This window comes from Clytia hemisphaerica, unplaced genomic scaffold (genome assembly GCF_902728285.1).
Source record: "Clytia hemisphaerica strain Z4C2 unplaced genomic scaffold, Clytia hemisphaerica genome assembly, whole genome shotgun sequence".
In the NCBI taxonomy this organism is placed as follows: Eukaryota; Metazoa; Cnidaria; class Hydrozoa; order Leptothecata; family Clytiidae; genus Clytia; species Clytia hemisphaerica.
The window spans coordinates 1,658,379-1,674,671 of record NW_027103528.1 but is presented as its reverse complement, the minus strand read 5'-3'; the positions used below and the strand labels follow the sequence as shown (position 1 = coordinate 1,674,671).

The 16,293-nt window shown below is 35.2% G+C and overlaps 2 protein-coding genes and 1 long non-coding RNA gene across 3 annotated transcripts in view; 2 read left to right on the top strand and 1 right to left on the bottom strand.

Moving 5' to 3' along the window:
- The window catches only part of LOC136799498 (uncharacterized), a 52,807-nt gene that overhangs the window by 29,672 nt on the left and 6,842 nt on the right, over positions 1–16,293 (bottom strand). The window lies entirely within an intron of this gene.
- LOC136799419 (uncharacterized) lies at positions 2,238–9,219 on the top strand. The gene is made up of 3 exons (XM_067056129.1): positions 2,238–2,320; positions 2,506–2,804; positions 8,199–9,219. The coding sequence occupies exons 1-3, from the start codon at positions 2,315–2,317 to the stop codon at positions 8,533–8,535; spliced, it is 642 nt and encodes a 213-aa protein (XP_066912230.1). The 5' UTR covers positions 2,238–2,314; the 3' UTR covers positions 8,536–9,219.
- On the top strand, positions 11,296–12,716 carry LOC136799418 (uncharacterized). The gene is made up of 3 exons (XM_067056128.1): positions 11,296–11,378; positions 11,577–11,872; positions 12,218–12,716. Exons 1-3 carry the CDS (start codon positions 11,373–11,375, stop codon positions 12,552–12,554), a joined length of 639 nt encoding a protein of 212 aa, XP_066912229.1. The 5' UTR covers positions 11,296–11,372; the 3' UTR covers positions 12,555–12,716.

Genomic DNA, 16,293 nt, shown 5'->3' with positions numbered 1-16,293 from the left:
TGAGATTTTTATCTGAAGAAATATTGTATGTAAGTTTTAAGTAATAGGTGGAATGTGAAATTTTTTTATGACCATATATGGTGAAAGCCAACTGTAAATATGCAATATTTTTACATATTTAGAAGTAACTAGCCGTCACCCGGCGTCGCACCCGCCGAGTAGAGTGTTGTTGAACACATCAAAAGCCCTTTATAGTGAATATTTTTTATCAAACCTAACGATTTTTGGAATCGTCATATATTTATTCTAAATTATTTTTTATTTTTGTAGCAAAATCAAATTAATATAATTATTACTTCACTAAATGAAAATCAACACGTATCAATATTTATTCGACCCAGATTTTCAGTTATACCTAAAAATCTATTCTAGAAAAATCGCAATCCGAACTTCTTTGAACATTGCTCTTCAGGGAAAAAAGATATAATTAAAAGTTATACGTTGGAAAGATACTTTATAGTGAATCGAAAACAAAGCTTGGAAGGTTTTTTTTAATTAAAAGAGAAGATGAAAAGTGAAGAATATTTCTAATTGATAAAATTTTTTGAATTTATCCTTTTCTAAAACTTCGAATATTGCTAATTGCAAACTTTTTTTACCCTTTTCATATCTTTTCGGATCAGAGTTACAGTCCACCAAAAAAGTTCCCAATGAGTAATAAATTGACAAAAATGTTTGAAATGGACCTATTACAAGGGCCTATAACTTTTGTTATTGATCGGAATATTTTATCGGAATATATATTTGTTAGTTTGTTTAAACTACTGGTCGGTTCAGGGTTATGAAATCTTGGGGAGGCTGAGTGTTGGACGTCCTAAAAGCCGCTGCACCGGTCGCAAGTCGGGAACTTTAATTTTAGAAGATATTTCAACGCCTACATTAATGCACTAGATATAATTTATCTTTTCAGCGACGTATTACTTTTAACTATTTTTCCCTCAAGAACAATCTTTAAAAATTGTGGACTGCTAATTTTTTTTTTGAGTAGACCTTAGCTGACTCAAAATGAGAATTCTATAAACAGTGGATAAAATGAAAAAATGAAATGAATGAATAAATGCAAGGGATGACGGGTTCGATGTTGTGATGGTGATCGAAAAATGGGTTGGTATTTCAGTTTGACACCAGCCACGCGCTGAGACAAAATAAGGAATTTTTAGTATGTTTTACCGTCGGCTTCATTGGGGATGTTAAAAAAGCGTCTATATTGATTCAAATCAATACCGTATTTGGTAATGTAAATTTGTAACAAAATGCCTGGAATAATCCCTTTGTATTGATTTGAAAAGCAGATTGTAATTAAACGTAAATGGTAAAAATAGATATTCTAAACGAAAAGTCGCCATTCTTCTACATAATGTTCATGTTTTTTTTACAAGAACATTAAATATTTTTGAAGCCTTGGGATATTCTTAACTTTTTAAGTTTAAGCCTAAAATGTTCGTAGAATGTTCTTAATTTCACCATTTTGTGAGTATTTTTTCGTGCAATTTCCTAAGAAATTGGGTGTTTTGGAGCAAATGAAGCTTTAAAATGTTCTTAATTTGTTCTTAAAATTTTTGGCCATCGAAGTCTTATGTTCTTACATAGTTTGTTCTTATTAACAAAACGTGTATGGATAACTGTAATACAAAATTTGAAATTCTTACTATTATATCTATAGTATTTGTTTTGACCGTCCAAATTAAATCGTAAAAGCTTCAAGATTGCAAGTTATTTTGAAACCAGAAGACAATAAGGAAGTATGTAGCGTTTAAATGAAGATCATATTTCCTTCCTTCCCTCTTTAAACAGAGAAATTTGAATCACACCGACCTATGCAAGGAATGTAAAGAAAGACAGGACAAAAATTACAACAAAAATTGAAAATCGGGGTGGTGCCCCTACAAGCATCGTATGTACTGGTCGAGACTTAAAAATTCAGATTATTAATTATTGATGATTAATTCATATCACTTGAATAGAAATATGGAACATCAGACAAAGTAAAAAACGAAACACAATAAGATGGAATTTTTAGTGATGCGTTTACAAATGAAGAAAGCACCACACCTCCTGGATATAAATATCCTTGCCAGAATAGATGGAAATAAACACGAAATCAAATCATTGATCAAGTCAATATCAAGGACCAGCAGAGAGAAACGTGGGAACCAAGCTTCAAAAGAAAGGGTTCAAAATTGCAACCTACACAATTCCAAGTTAAAAGAAAAAAGAAGAAGAAATTTTTTTTTCTCCATACATAAACAAATTAAAATCGATAATTATTGATTGGAAAATCGTGTAATTTTGTCAATTGGTTGACCAAATCAAAATGATGGTAAGTTTATTTTTTTTTTTGGACCAAACTTTTGTAGGGTGTAGACGAAGCTCATAAGATTTTATGATGGAATATGGTTTTTGACGAAGAAGAGGTTATTATCTAAAACTTAAGTTTGAGTTGGCGATTGATCATTTGATTTTTGTCCTGAAGATAATCATATTTCTATCCTATAAACTTTATAGGAATTTGGAAAAACACAAATTGTCAATATAGTCATACTGTGTATGTGTATCCAAATAACGAGTTGTAAACCAACACAATCACCACACCACCACCAACAACCGAAGAAGAAAATAAATCTCTGGAATGGAAATCCTTGCATGGTTAACAGTACAAGCTCCGGTGGTAATGGCGCAAGGAATTTGATTACTTGTGTCAAAAAAGAACTAGCATGGGGCCTTGACAAGTACACACCAAATTTGATGTGTGTAACAGTTCAAGCAAAACAAAACAACGCATTGAAACCATACTACGATAAAAAGTAAGCATGCGTTTCACTAGTTTTTTTCTTTTGGTCAAATTCTGCGGTATTAAGTCTCACTTGATATTGCCAGGCAAATGTTTTAACGATTGAGCTACACGGAAAATTTTCCGAATAATAGATGTTCTTACAAGAGTAATGAACGTTTTTTGAATTATTCAAAGCCATATTAGACTCGGAAAAAGCTTGAAACTGTTTTAGCTTATTTCAAAAACCTGATACAAATAGTGCATTTTATGATTAATAAATTTAGCACGCCCTTTCTTCATTATTATAGTTCTAAACACAGTGGTCAAAGCAAGACTTTCGTCTGAGACGGAAAATGGATTTTACACAGCAAATAAGCATTTATTTTTGAAATTTTGGTGAATTATAATAATAATAATAATAATAATAATAATAATGTATACAAGTTCAAGGCACACGAGGGCCTCTGAGAACCGGATCTTGATTACAATTGTCTTGTCTCGAATCTTTTCGGATGTTTTTTCCAAGCTTCGTTGAGTCTTTCTTTAAAGATTTTGACAGTCTTTGCCTCTACAACGTATCTTGGTAATCTATTCCAGTTTTGGTATACTCCTGTAAAAGAACGAGTTGGTTTGTGCGCCTCGGAATCCATCTTTACCAAAATTTGGTATCAGCTCATCTTTGTGTCTCCTGTTCGGACGTGTTCGAGTCGATAATTTACTTGGAAGAGTATTTTTATCGTAGTAGTGGAGATGTTTGTATACTTGGACCATATCACAAAAGAGTCTCCTGAATTCAAGCGTGGGGAGGTCAAGTATGCGCAAGCGTTCTTCATAGGACATATCTTTGCAGATAGGCACGAGTTTTGTGGCGCGTCTTTGTACACCCTCGATCAAATTAACATATTTTCGAAGTTTAGGTGACCATACCGACTGAGCATACTCCAAGTGCGGACGGACAAACGAAGTATATAGTACTAGGAAGATGGATGGATTCAGATGTTCAAAGCTCCTGTTAATCACTCCTAGTATTGAATTTGCCTTCTTTACCTGCTTTGCAATATGCTCCTCGAATGTAAGTTCTGAGTCGATCACAATCCCAAGATCTTTCTCTTCAAAAACATGTTCAAGCTGATTTCCATCCAAACAATATGGATGGGCATGTTTGATGTCAGAGAATTTGCCAATAGTTAGTACGTGACATTTGTCGGGATGGAAATTTAATAACCATTCTTTCGACCACTTAACTAGCGCGTCTATATCCTGTTGGATGGAAATAGAGTCTTCGATAGTGTTGACCTCTTGGAAGATTTTGGTGTCATCAGCAAAAAGGAGTATAAATGATGATATCACATTTTCAGGAAGATCGTTGATGTAAAGAACGAACAATAACGGTCCAAGGACACTACCCTGTGGGATACCACTAACCACGTGATCCGTTGTCGAAAATGATTTATTTACTTTCACTGATTGGGTTCGTCCATTTAAAAATGATTTTACCCAAGACATTATCGGACCATCTATGCCGTATGCTAATAGTTTCTGGCATAAACGACGATGAGGTACAGTGTCAAAGGCCTTTGCGAAATCAAAATAGATACTATCAATCACTTTTCCCTCCGATGTACTTTCACAGCACGTATCCAAGTAATACAACAGTTGCGTAACGGTGGATCGATTTTTGATAAAACCATATTGCTTGTTCGATAAAAGATGTTGATCAAGAAGATGCTCCATAATATGCTTTCTCACTATTGACTCCATCAGTTTGCATACTATTGATGTCAAGCTTACAGGTCGATAATTTACTGCAAGATTTTGAGCACCTTTGTTCTTATATATGGGTATTACGTGAGCTTCTTTCCCAATCCTTTGGTAGAGACCCTTCCTTTAATGATGTGTTCATTATTACTGCAAGAGGTTCAGAGACGTAGTCAGATAACGACAGTAGCATCTTAGGATGTATTCCATCAGGACCAAATGATTTATTTTGATTTAGATGTTTTATTTCGATCTGGATCATTTCTTTTGTTATATGGATTTCATCGATTACGGACTCAGTTCTTTTCTCAAAGTCCGGTAGCTCCCCAGGAGGCTCTCTTGTGAAAACACTGCAGAATTGACGTTGAAGTATATTCGCCTTTTCATGGTCTTCATGTTTCAAAGAATTTTTGTCATTTGGTGCCTCAAGTAATGATGATACCGTACTGGAAGATTTCATTTTGCTCCTGACATGTGACCAGAAAACTTTTGGTTTTGTTTTTGAATTGTTGCAGATTTTCCGTTCGTAATTTCTATGGGCTTGTGTCATCATTTTCGTCACTCGGTTGCGTACACGGGTGTATTTCACGCGATTCTCGTCTTTCTCTCGCGGCGATGATTTCATCCATTTTCTATGTAGACGCTTTTTCTTTGCTATTTCAGTTCTGAGATCTTTTGGAATAGGAATTCTTCCTCTCTTTCTCCAACCCTCGCCTCCAATCGTTTTGAGCGGGATGAAACGGTTTTGCAATTCGCTTACTTTATTCTTGAAAACTTGCCAAAGTTCCTCGACTGATTTGTCATTAGCCGCATCTAGAAAAATCCTTTGCCAGTTACCTCTTTCAAGATTTTGCTTCATTGCTTCAAAATCAGCATTATCATAATTGTACCTTTCCGATGTGGGCTTTACATATGCATTGCACTTTATGCTAAAGGTCAGGGAACTGTGATCGCTTTTACCCAATGGACTGAGATATTCCAGATTTTGTGTTTGGTTGGCTTCTCCTGTTAGAATGAGATCAACCAAAGATGGTTCATCGGTTCCACGGCATCGTGTTGGTTCGTCTACGTTCTGATGGAGGAAAGAGTCGCGGAGAGTATCTAAGAACTTCTCTTCTTTGCTTTCTTCCTGATGTTTTGTCGTCCAATTTTCCCAGTTAATTGTAGGAAAGTTGAAATGAAATCCCCTACAAAGCATTTATGGGAATATTTTTTGATGGATGAAATATCGTAAATGAGCTTATTAAGTCTGATGTTGTTTTCATTCGACATGTTACTGCTGGTAGGGCTGCGGTACATGCATGCAAAAACCAGTAAGTCATTACCACTTAGGCGAATTTCTATGATACAAGCTTCAATAAAGTTGAATTGATTTATTGATTTGGTCACATTAACAATCAAATGCTGAACTGATGCGTGGGCAAGAATGATAACTCCACGGCCAATGTAGGTATCCATATTCGTATGACAAACAACTTTATAATCTTTGAATTCGTACTCGTGTAGTTCTCTTAGTGTTCCATGTTTTGGTTTTACTTCACATATGGCAACAATGTGTGGTTGTTGTTTCTCTACGTTTTGTATAAGTTCTTTCTTTTTGCCTGATGTTAGAATATCAGCGTTGCAGTAATAAAACGTGATACCATTTATTGTTAGATCATGGCGAGGGACTTGATTCAGACTTTTTTGATTTATTGTTCTTTTGTTTTTTGTGTTTGAGTGAGATTTTTGAACACAACTTTCTTGGTTGCATTCTCTATTTGGGGTTTCGTCTTGATCTTGATGAGGAAGAATCCGTTTTTTGAATTTCCCCGCACTCTCCATTTTTCATTTTCAGAGTTATTATTTGCGTTACGTTCTTTAGCTTGGTTCGAAAGTTTTTTTAATTGGTTTCTTTCATCGGGTGTTAGATCTTCAGTGATACTGACTGCCCTATATTTTTCAATACCCTTAAGAAGACAAAGATTGCCAAAGAGTGTGGACTTTTCTCTCTCGTTTGAGAGACAGACCAAAAGAGGTCGCTTCTTCTCTTGTGATGGACTTCCAAGACGAGTGACACGCTTGATTTCAACCCGGGAGGGGTGTATCTCTAACAAGATCTTTTGCCCACTTGAGGTCGTCATTAGTTTCTTGCTCAGTTAATCCGTGAACAATGATGTTGGAAGACCTTTTGAATTTATCGTTCTCTTCCGCGTCCTCCTCTCGCCATGCTTCACGAATTGCTTCCTTCATTGTTGTTTGTTTTGATTCGGATGTTCCCGAGATCTTAGTAGCGTCAGCGTACGACTTATTTAAAATGGATTTTAGCTCAGTTTTGATCAGTGTTTCTACATCCTCTTTGAACTTCTCCATGTTCGCGTCCATTTTTTGTTCGACGTACTCCAAAGTATGGAGTGCAGGATTCTTGTCCATTTTTTTCTTCAGCTCTGCAAGTTCTTTTTTCTTTGAATCAGCTTCAGTCTTGCTAGCTTCACATTTCTTGAGAATTTCTTTCTCCTTTTCTGCTTTCACCTTTATGATATTTTCACAGTTCGTAACGTCTCTTTTTAATGATTTGACTTGTTGACTTGTAGAAGGATACTTGTTGGCAATATTCTTTGACATTTCGACACAGTTTATGCAAATAAACTTGATGCCAGTGGCGTTGTGGCAGGGGGGGCCGGGGGGGCCATGGCCCCCCCAGCGGAGCTTTTTTGAAGGGGCGCCGAAGAGCAAGGGGCGCCAAAAGAGATTTTTTTAAACGCCCCAATCTTAAAAATCATACTTTATGCGCCTTAAATTGCGCCCAGGACCAATTTTACTGAGATAATTCAAAATACTTGCAATTTTTTTCGCTCGCTTCGCTCGCAATACAGTTAATTGGTAACTTCTTTGATATCTAGCTAATTTACAAGTTTTTTTTGTGTACAATATAGCATTATTAAATGTAAAGCTAACTGCGTCCCAAGAACAATCTGCTGACAACAATATTGAAATCATAAAACATCTATTTTTTCGCTCGCTTCGCTCGCATAACACATTGTTTCTTTAAGTTTCATTTCACTCTAGCAAGTGTCAAATTTGTCTATTTTTATTTAGTGATTTAGGGTATCTTGGCAGTTGATTTAAAAAAATTTTCTAGTCGGCCCCAACCATGGTGGGGCCTGTTTTTCCCTTTTCCATTCATCAAAGATAATTCTACTTTTCTCCACTAAATATTTCCTTCCTCATTATGCCTAGGCAAATGAATTTGGTAAAAGTTTAGAAAAGGATGGGTGGGGACACCACTTTGAAAAATTGGAGGGGGGGCGCCATTTAAAAAAAATTGACTTTGGCCCCTCCAGAAAAATTTTCCCACAACGCCACTGCTTGATGCCCTTCTTTTTATCTTTGATAAGCTGTATATAGTAAGCTGGAAGTTCAGTGCAAGAGTAATGTACACTTCTCATGCATTCGGTACAGTTAAAACGGTCCTTTTTACGATCTGTGATGCAATGCGATGGTCGGCATGTTTGAATTTCTTCTATGCTTGTATTGAGCTCGCCAGATGCAGAGGGTGATGGTGATGGTGGACTGACTCGGCTACTGCAGAATTTTGAGACGGAAAAGTCTCTCTATATACTTCTCTGAGACGGAAGAAGTTTTAACACTGTAAACAAAGTGAATTTGATACATTTTCAAATTTCAGATGTGAAGTCAAGTTTGTACTAAACAATGCTAAAAATCAACCTTGGGTCAAGAGCGGAATCTTTAAAGCCGATACGCCATCTGCAGAGTACACCCATTCGCCCTGCGGCGCACCTAAAGTCGGAACAGATGCTAATGGTCAAACCCACAAATATTGCGATCCCAACGCATGGAATGGTTTAGCTCCCGATTTAATGAAAGAGATGACATTAGCTGGACTTCGATGTGAGACTTTGACCAAAATGAAGATTGTTAACAACAAGCCAGTTAGGTTTCGCGTTGGATGTGAGCTACGACGTATTCCCTTAACAAAGCGAATGATTTCTACAACCAAATGAAGATTCTGTATTCCTTTGTTGTTGGGGAGGGCAGACTGTTGTTGAAATAAATGGGAAGATAGATCAAATCAAACGAGAAAGCGAGGGTATTTGTGTATGGTGCTTAAGGCAGTACAATGTTAAACTAGAGTTTACTTCTGGCTTAGTTAAGTATCATTTAATTGTACCATCCATTATAAGTAGCAAGTAGAATGTTGCCAGGGAACAGAGAAAGGAAGCTTTTTAAGGACAGAAGTAGAGAGACGCCAAAGAATCCTCAAAGAAACCTTCTACTTCGAGAACTCTCTTTATTTATTTTGCATGGTAGATTTTTCTTAATTTCTTTAAACTCGCATCAGCCACAAAGTTGTCATCGTTTCATCTAGAATCTTAGTTGTCGATCCAGGGTATTTAACTCAAAAGAAACTTTGCAAAGTATCAATCTGAAGTATCAACGACTTTCAACAAATTTATGAATTAAAAAAAAAATTAGTAGACTTTGTAACATTGAACCTCTTGAGATTTTTATCTGAAGAAATATTGTATGTAAGTTTTAAGTAATAGGTGGAATGTGAAATTTTTTATGGCCATATATGGTAAAAGCCAACTGTAAATATGCAATATTTTTACATATTTAGAAGTAATAAGTTATAGTGAATATTTTTTATCAAACCTAACGATTTTTGGAATCGTCATATATTTATTCTAAATTATTTTAGAATTATTTTTAGTTATACCTAAAAATCTATTCTAGAAAAATCGCAATCCGAACTTCTTTGAACATTGCTCTTCGGGGAAAAAAAGTTATACGTTGGAAAGATACTTTTGAGCCGATTGAAGGAAGCTGAATGAAAATAAAAAAAGAAGATGAAAAGTGAAGAATATTTCTAATTGATAAAAATTTTTGATTTTATCCTTAATTCTAAAACTTTGAACATTGCTTATTCGTAATTGCAAACTTTTTTTTACCTTTTTGATATCTTTTCGGATCACGAGTTACAGTCCACCAAAAAAGTTCCCAATGGGCAAGAAATTGACAAAAATGTTTGAAATGGACCTATTACAAGGGCCTATAACTTTTGATATTAATCGGAATATTTCATCGGAATATTTTTTTATGTTTGTTAGTTTGTTTAGACTGCTGGTCGGTTCAGGGTTATGAAATCTGGGGGAGGCCGAGTGTTGGACGTCCTAAAAGCCGCTGCACCGGTCGCAAGTCGGGAACTTTAATTTTAGAAGATATTTCAACGCCTACACTAATGCACTGAAATTATCTTTTCAACGACGTATTACTTTTAACTGTTTTTCCCTCAAGAGCAATTTTTAAAAATTGTGGACTGCCAATTTTTTTTTGAGTAGACTTTAGCTGACTCAAAATGAGAATTCTATAAACAGTGGATAAAATGAAAAATGCATGAATGAATGCAAGGGATGACGGGTTCCATGTTGTGATGGTGATTGAAAAAAGGGGTTGATATTTCAGTTTGACACCAGCCACGCGCTGAGACAAAATAAGGAATTTTTAGCATGTTTTACCGTCGGCTTCATTGGGGATGTTAAAAAGCGTCTATTTTGATTCAAATTAATACCGCATTTGGTAATGTAAACTTGTAACAAAATGCCTGGAATAATCCCTTTGTATTGATTTGAAAAACAGATTGTAATTGAACGTAAATGGTGAAAATAGATATTCTAATAGGAAAAAATCAATGATCATACAATAACGTAACACAATCGTAGCTGGTGGAAGAGCATTATCCCGTTATGTTTTACTGACTGTAGTATGATAGTATGAAATTTTCGTATTGAGAGAGATTGCCGGTTTCATACATGACGATTTTCACTTGCCATACGTGAGTTTATTCTATTAGGTGTGAAAAGCAACACAAAACATATATCGCGACCTTGCCGAATAAAATGCCTATCTACGTTGTTTTTCAAATTTACTTTCACTTAGTTTCCAATTCTTTTGGCACTTTGACATGAAATCAAAAAAACTCAAAAATTTAACTTGTCAACAAGACAAGATAACTCAATTAATAGCGATATGTCAAGTAAAAAACAAACATAAAATCGTGTAAAATGTAATGTAATACAACCGTTTCACAAGATGACTGGCTGGATTTATCATTTTATATCTACTATTTTAAACAATCATTCCGGAAAAAAGTATCCACTAATCATATCTGGTAAAAAATTAAGATTTGCAAAGTTTTAGCATTAGAACTCCAACAAAATACTTTTTAGGTCCTAGTTAGGTAAAAACATTCTTAAAAACAATAAGGAAGTATGTAGCGTTTAAATAAGATCATATTTCCTTCCTTCCCTCTTTAAACAGAGAAATTCGAATCGCACCGACCTATGCAAGGAATGTAAAGAAAGACAGGACAAAAATTACGACAAAAATTGAAAATCGGGGTGGTGCCCCTACAAGCATCGTATGTACTGGTCGAGACTTAAAAGTTGGATTATTAATTATCGATGATTAATTCGTATCACTTGAATAGAAATATGGAACATCAGACAAAGAAAAGAATAAAAGACAATGAAATGGGATTTTTAGTGATGCGTTTACAAATGAAGAAAGCACCACACCTCCTGGATATAAATATCCTTGCCAGAATAGATGGAAATAAACACGAAATCAAATCATTAATCAAGTCAATATCAAGGACCAGCAGAGTGAAACGTGGGAACCAAGCTTCAAAAGAAAGGGTTCAAAATTGCAACCTACACAATTCCAAGTTACAAGAAAAAAGAAGAAGAAATTTTTTTTTTCTCCATATATAAACGAATTAAAATCGATAATTATTGATTGGAAAATCGTGTAATTTGGTCAATTGGTTGACCAAATCAAAATGATGGTAAGTTTAGTTTTCTTTTGGACCAAACTTTTGTAGGGTGTAGACGAAGCTCTTAAGATTTTATGATGGAATATGGTTTTTGACGAAGAAGAGGTGAACTTAATCTTGAACTTATCTTGAACTTAAGTTTGAGTTGGCGATTGCTCATTTGATTTTTGTCCTGAAGATAATTATATTTCTATCTTATAAACTTTATAGGAATTTGGAAAAACACAAATCGTCAATATAGTCATACTGTGTATGTGTATTCGAATAACGAGTTCTAAACCAACACAATCACCACACCAACAACAACCGAAGAAGAAAATTAATCTCTGGGATGGAAATCCTTGCATGGTGAACAGTACAAGCTCCGGTGGTGATGGCACAAGGAATTTGGTTACTTGTGTCAAGAAAGAACTAGCATGGGGCCTTGACAAGTACACACCAAATTTGATGTGTGTGACAGTTCAAGCAAAACAAAACAACGCATTGAAACCATACTACGATAAGAAGTAAGCATACATTTCATAAGTTTTTTTTCGTTTGGTCAAATTCTGAGGTATAGGACTCTCAACTCCATGTTGGCCCATGTTGAAACCGCAATACTGGGATTGCCAGGGAAATGTTTTAACGATCGAGATACCTGGAAAATTTTCCGAAGAATAGAAAATGAACATCTTTTGAGAATTATTCAAAGCCATTCACCTGGAAGGAGCTTGAAAATGTTTTAGCTTATTTCAAAAACCTATTTGATTATATAAATTTAGCACGCCCTTTCTTCATTATTAAAAGTCTAAGCAAAGTGAATATGATGTTATACATTTCAATTAAAGTTACGCCTTATATTCAAATTTCAGATGTGAAGTCAAGTTTGTACTAAACAATGATAAGAATCATCCTTGGGTCAAGAGCGGAATCTTCAAAGCCGATACGCCTTCTACAGAGTACGCGCATTCGCCCTGCGGCGCACCCAAGACTGAAACAGACGCTAATGGTCGAACCCACAAATATTGCGATGCCAACGTATGGAACAGTTTAGCTCCCGATTTAATCAAAGAGATGACACTAGCTGGACTTCGATGTGAGACTTTGACCAAAATGAAGATTGTTAACAACAAGCCGGTCAGGTTTCGTGTTGGATGTGAACTTCGACGTATGCCTTTAACAAAGCGAATGATTTCTGCAACCAAATGAAGATTCTGTATTCCTTTATTGTTGGGGAGGGGCAGACTGTTGTTGAAATAAATGGGAGGATAGATCAAATCAACCCAGAGAGAGGTAGTGGTGTTAGTGCACGGTGCTTAAGACAGTAGAGCATTTGCTAGAAGCAGAGAGGGAAGATAACTATTCTAAGCAGTAGAGAGGTGCCAATGACTTTTCGAAGAAAACTATATTTATTTGACAAATAGGAGTTTTTTCTTAATACTGGTATCAGTCGTCGCTTCATTTAGAATCTTAGTTGTCGAGAACTTAGAATTCTATAAAAAGTAGCAGAATAAAATCAAAAAAGAAAATGCGTGTGGGGCGGCCCACGGTTGGTTTGACGGTGTGTTGGTACTAACCTTTCGGTGTTTAGAGCAAAAAGTAAATGCATTTTGGTGTTCAACCTTTATATTTTATATACTTTCTCATTCCCGGCCAAACAAAATCTTTGATCGGTGTTTTTTGAAAGTTGTACCATAATGGTAACAATACCCAATGTTTCTAAAAAGAAAATTGATTTCGTTAGGGGGGAAAAGGACTACTGTTTAATTTTATACTGAACAGACTATCGTTAATGAGTTGACCCATCTTGGTCACTGACCTTTATATATCCCTGGACCAACCTATATCTGCCATCTTTGATTAGACTTTTTTTGGAATTAGTACCCGAGAAGATCCTTTGTACTGTTTGAAACTTTGCCTAATGACAAACGATGCTACATCATTAGTGTACAAACGAAACTAGATCTAGCGCTCTCTCCACGGGTAACAATTTCATAAAAACTCCGATAATAATATTTTGCTTCGCCAGCCTTGAGCAACTTGGCCCATGGATATATAAAGACGTCAGTGATCTTGCCTTGGTCCGTAACCAGTTGACGGCAAGAAAAAAAAAGTTGGGTGCGAAAATAGGTGCTCGGTATGTGCGTACTGCAAGGGTAGTTTTTTTACATTTTTTCTTCATCTTTTGCCGATTCCTCTCTCATAGGGTAATTTTTTCGCAAAAGTTTAGTCCTGTTAGGGAACCGACATACTCTAACCCTTTTCTTTTTTTAAAAATTCTCAGCATCAATATATGTAATAGTGGAAAGTCACATTGTTGGAAAGATATTTTAGGGGAGAATGATTCAAAAAGGGCTAAAGCGACCAAAATAGGCCGGCTCCACAGGGTTGTAAATATACGAAAGATCCGGCGATATTCAAATATTATATAAAGTGTCATGTCATAACTTTTGAAAACAGGGGATCTTTAATCTTTAATCCTTTAGATCATTCCCCTCTAAAATATATTTGCAACGGCGTCTTAAAACTTTCTTCTATAGCATAAATGGTTGCTGTGAAAATGTTAAAAAGTAAAGTCTCTATAGGAACGAGTTATGTCTATATTTGGATCATTGGGTGAATTCAAGTTATGTATTACACTGATGTTATCTTAAACTGATTTTTCAATTAACTTGTAACAATGTGCCTGGAATAATCCCTTTGTATTGATTTGAAAAACAGATTAAGATTAAACGTAAACGGTAAAAATAGATACTCTTAAAGGGAAATCACCATGCGACTTTGATGTCATAACAGTCATAATGTATGGATTACACTTATAAGATGTCTTGACTATCGTGATTAAAACATCATCGATTTCCAGGGGGTTGAGGAAAGTGTTGTTTTTTCCTTTTTCCAAGAAGTAAAAAGTTATTCTAAAAATCCCAGGGGGTTAATGACTAATTTTAGTTTGTCACTTTAAGCTCTCTTAAGGTATGAGGACAATTTTTCCATGGGTTTTTAGCAAATTTTGACATTTCCAGGGGTTATCCTCATATGTTGAAGAATCTTTTTTGGCTTGAAAAGGTTCGTCCACTCCCCTGGATGAAAATCAAATGAAGCTGTCAATTAAATCAGGTTTGGAGCGCGGTTATCGGCTAAAACAAAATAATCGCACTAAAATCAAAAGCCGTATCGTAAACATGAATATTAGAACCGAGTCGCTTTCGCTTTCGTTTATGTTTTCGTTTTCAAGCAAAAGTTCAACGCGGTTCTAATTATTGTGGCTGAACAACCAGGTCAAACATATGGCTAAAATGCCTTTGTCTCACCAAAGAATTTTCAAAGAAGAAAATTATTTTGGATAAATGTCATCAAGAACACAAATTCATGAACATCATCGAGTCCAATAATAGCGAGATTATGTATCGGAGATATTCTACGACTACGGTTGCGGGGCTGCCCATACGGGTCGTCACCAAAGGCGACATGTCGTTTTCTACTTTGCTCTGTACGGGAAAAACACCAAAACACTGTCTAAGCAAAGTCGACATAATGCCGTACGTCAAATATCGAACTTGCTTTCACCCGCCATCACTTGCCTTACTCGCCATTTCCCTCGTCACTTTAGCCGTAGCCCTAGAGAATTCCAGATACATAATCTCGCTAATGTATATCGGTTTGACGTAATCTGATTATACAATACAGTAATTTCTCGCTTATTCGAACTTCTATTGTTCGAATCTTTCTACCGGGTGTCCCAGAAAAAAGTTCTGCTCTTTGAAGTGAATTTTCTCGAGTTCTATGAATTTTTAAAATATCAATCCTTTTGCATTGGAAAGAGGAAAGATAAACTTAAATTTTGAGGGGTCATTTATCAAATTTGGTCAACTAGATCAAAAATTATGCTGAAATGAATAAAAATTTCACATTTTGAAAAGGCTCAAAAACATTGAAAGTCGACCTATCAAACTTTATGACCTAATTATTACTTTTCTGCAGGAATAAAGAGTTTAAAGTGGACATGAAAACAAAAAATGCTTGAAATAATTCTCTAAAGGACTAATAATTTTCATTTGGGTGATTTCAAATTATTTTCTATGGAATTCAGCTTCAAGTTTTGGCTATTAAGGACCCCTAAAGTCAAAATAGGGCTGATTTTATCAGTGCAGCTATTGAAGTCAAATATCGGTTGGAATTATCAAATTTTTCAGTTTTTCAGATAAATTTTTTTGTTTCACTTAAAATCTTACTTCGTTTTTCATAAAAAGATACTTCGAGATACTTCCATTAGGTTTTTATTGCTTCAACAATGAAAATCATGCTCCATGCAATTATGCTTTTATAACAATTTGATAGGTCGATTTTCAACGTTTTTAAGCAATTACAAAAAAAAAAGAATTTTTTATTCATTTTGGCTTAACTTTTGATCCAGTTGACGAAATTTGATAAATGACCCCTCAAAATTTAATTTTATCCTTCTTCTTTCCAATGCAAAAGAATTGATTGTTTAGAAATTCATAGAACTGGAGAAAATTCACTTCAAAGAACGGAACTTTGTTCTGGGACACCCGGTATAATTTAAACTTGTTTCCAATCCCCTCTTCAAATACTTTCTATAATTCGAATATCTCTGTAATTCGAACAAATAACATTCCCCGTTTGAGTTCGAATTATGGAGAGTCAACTGTATCTATCTATATTATCGGACAAGGTGTATTTGTAATATCATCTAGTAGCAATTCAGAAAATGAATTGTGATAAGGTGAATTGGAATTCTTTTTTTTTTGAAATAAAACTCATATTAAATTTTATTGTTGAGAGGATAAACTCCGTTCGATCTCGGGTGTTTCCGTATAAAAGACTATTTATGTCATGAATGTTAAGAATAGCCTGCACGTAATAATTTATGAGATTGGAACATTTTTTTTACATTAATTTTCCAACATTTATTATGCTGTATCCTGGG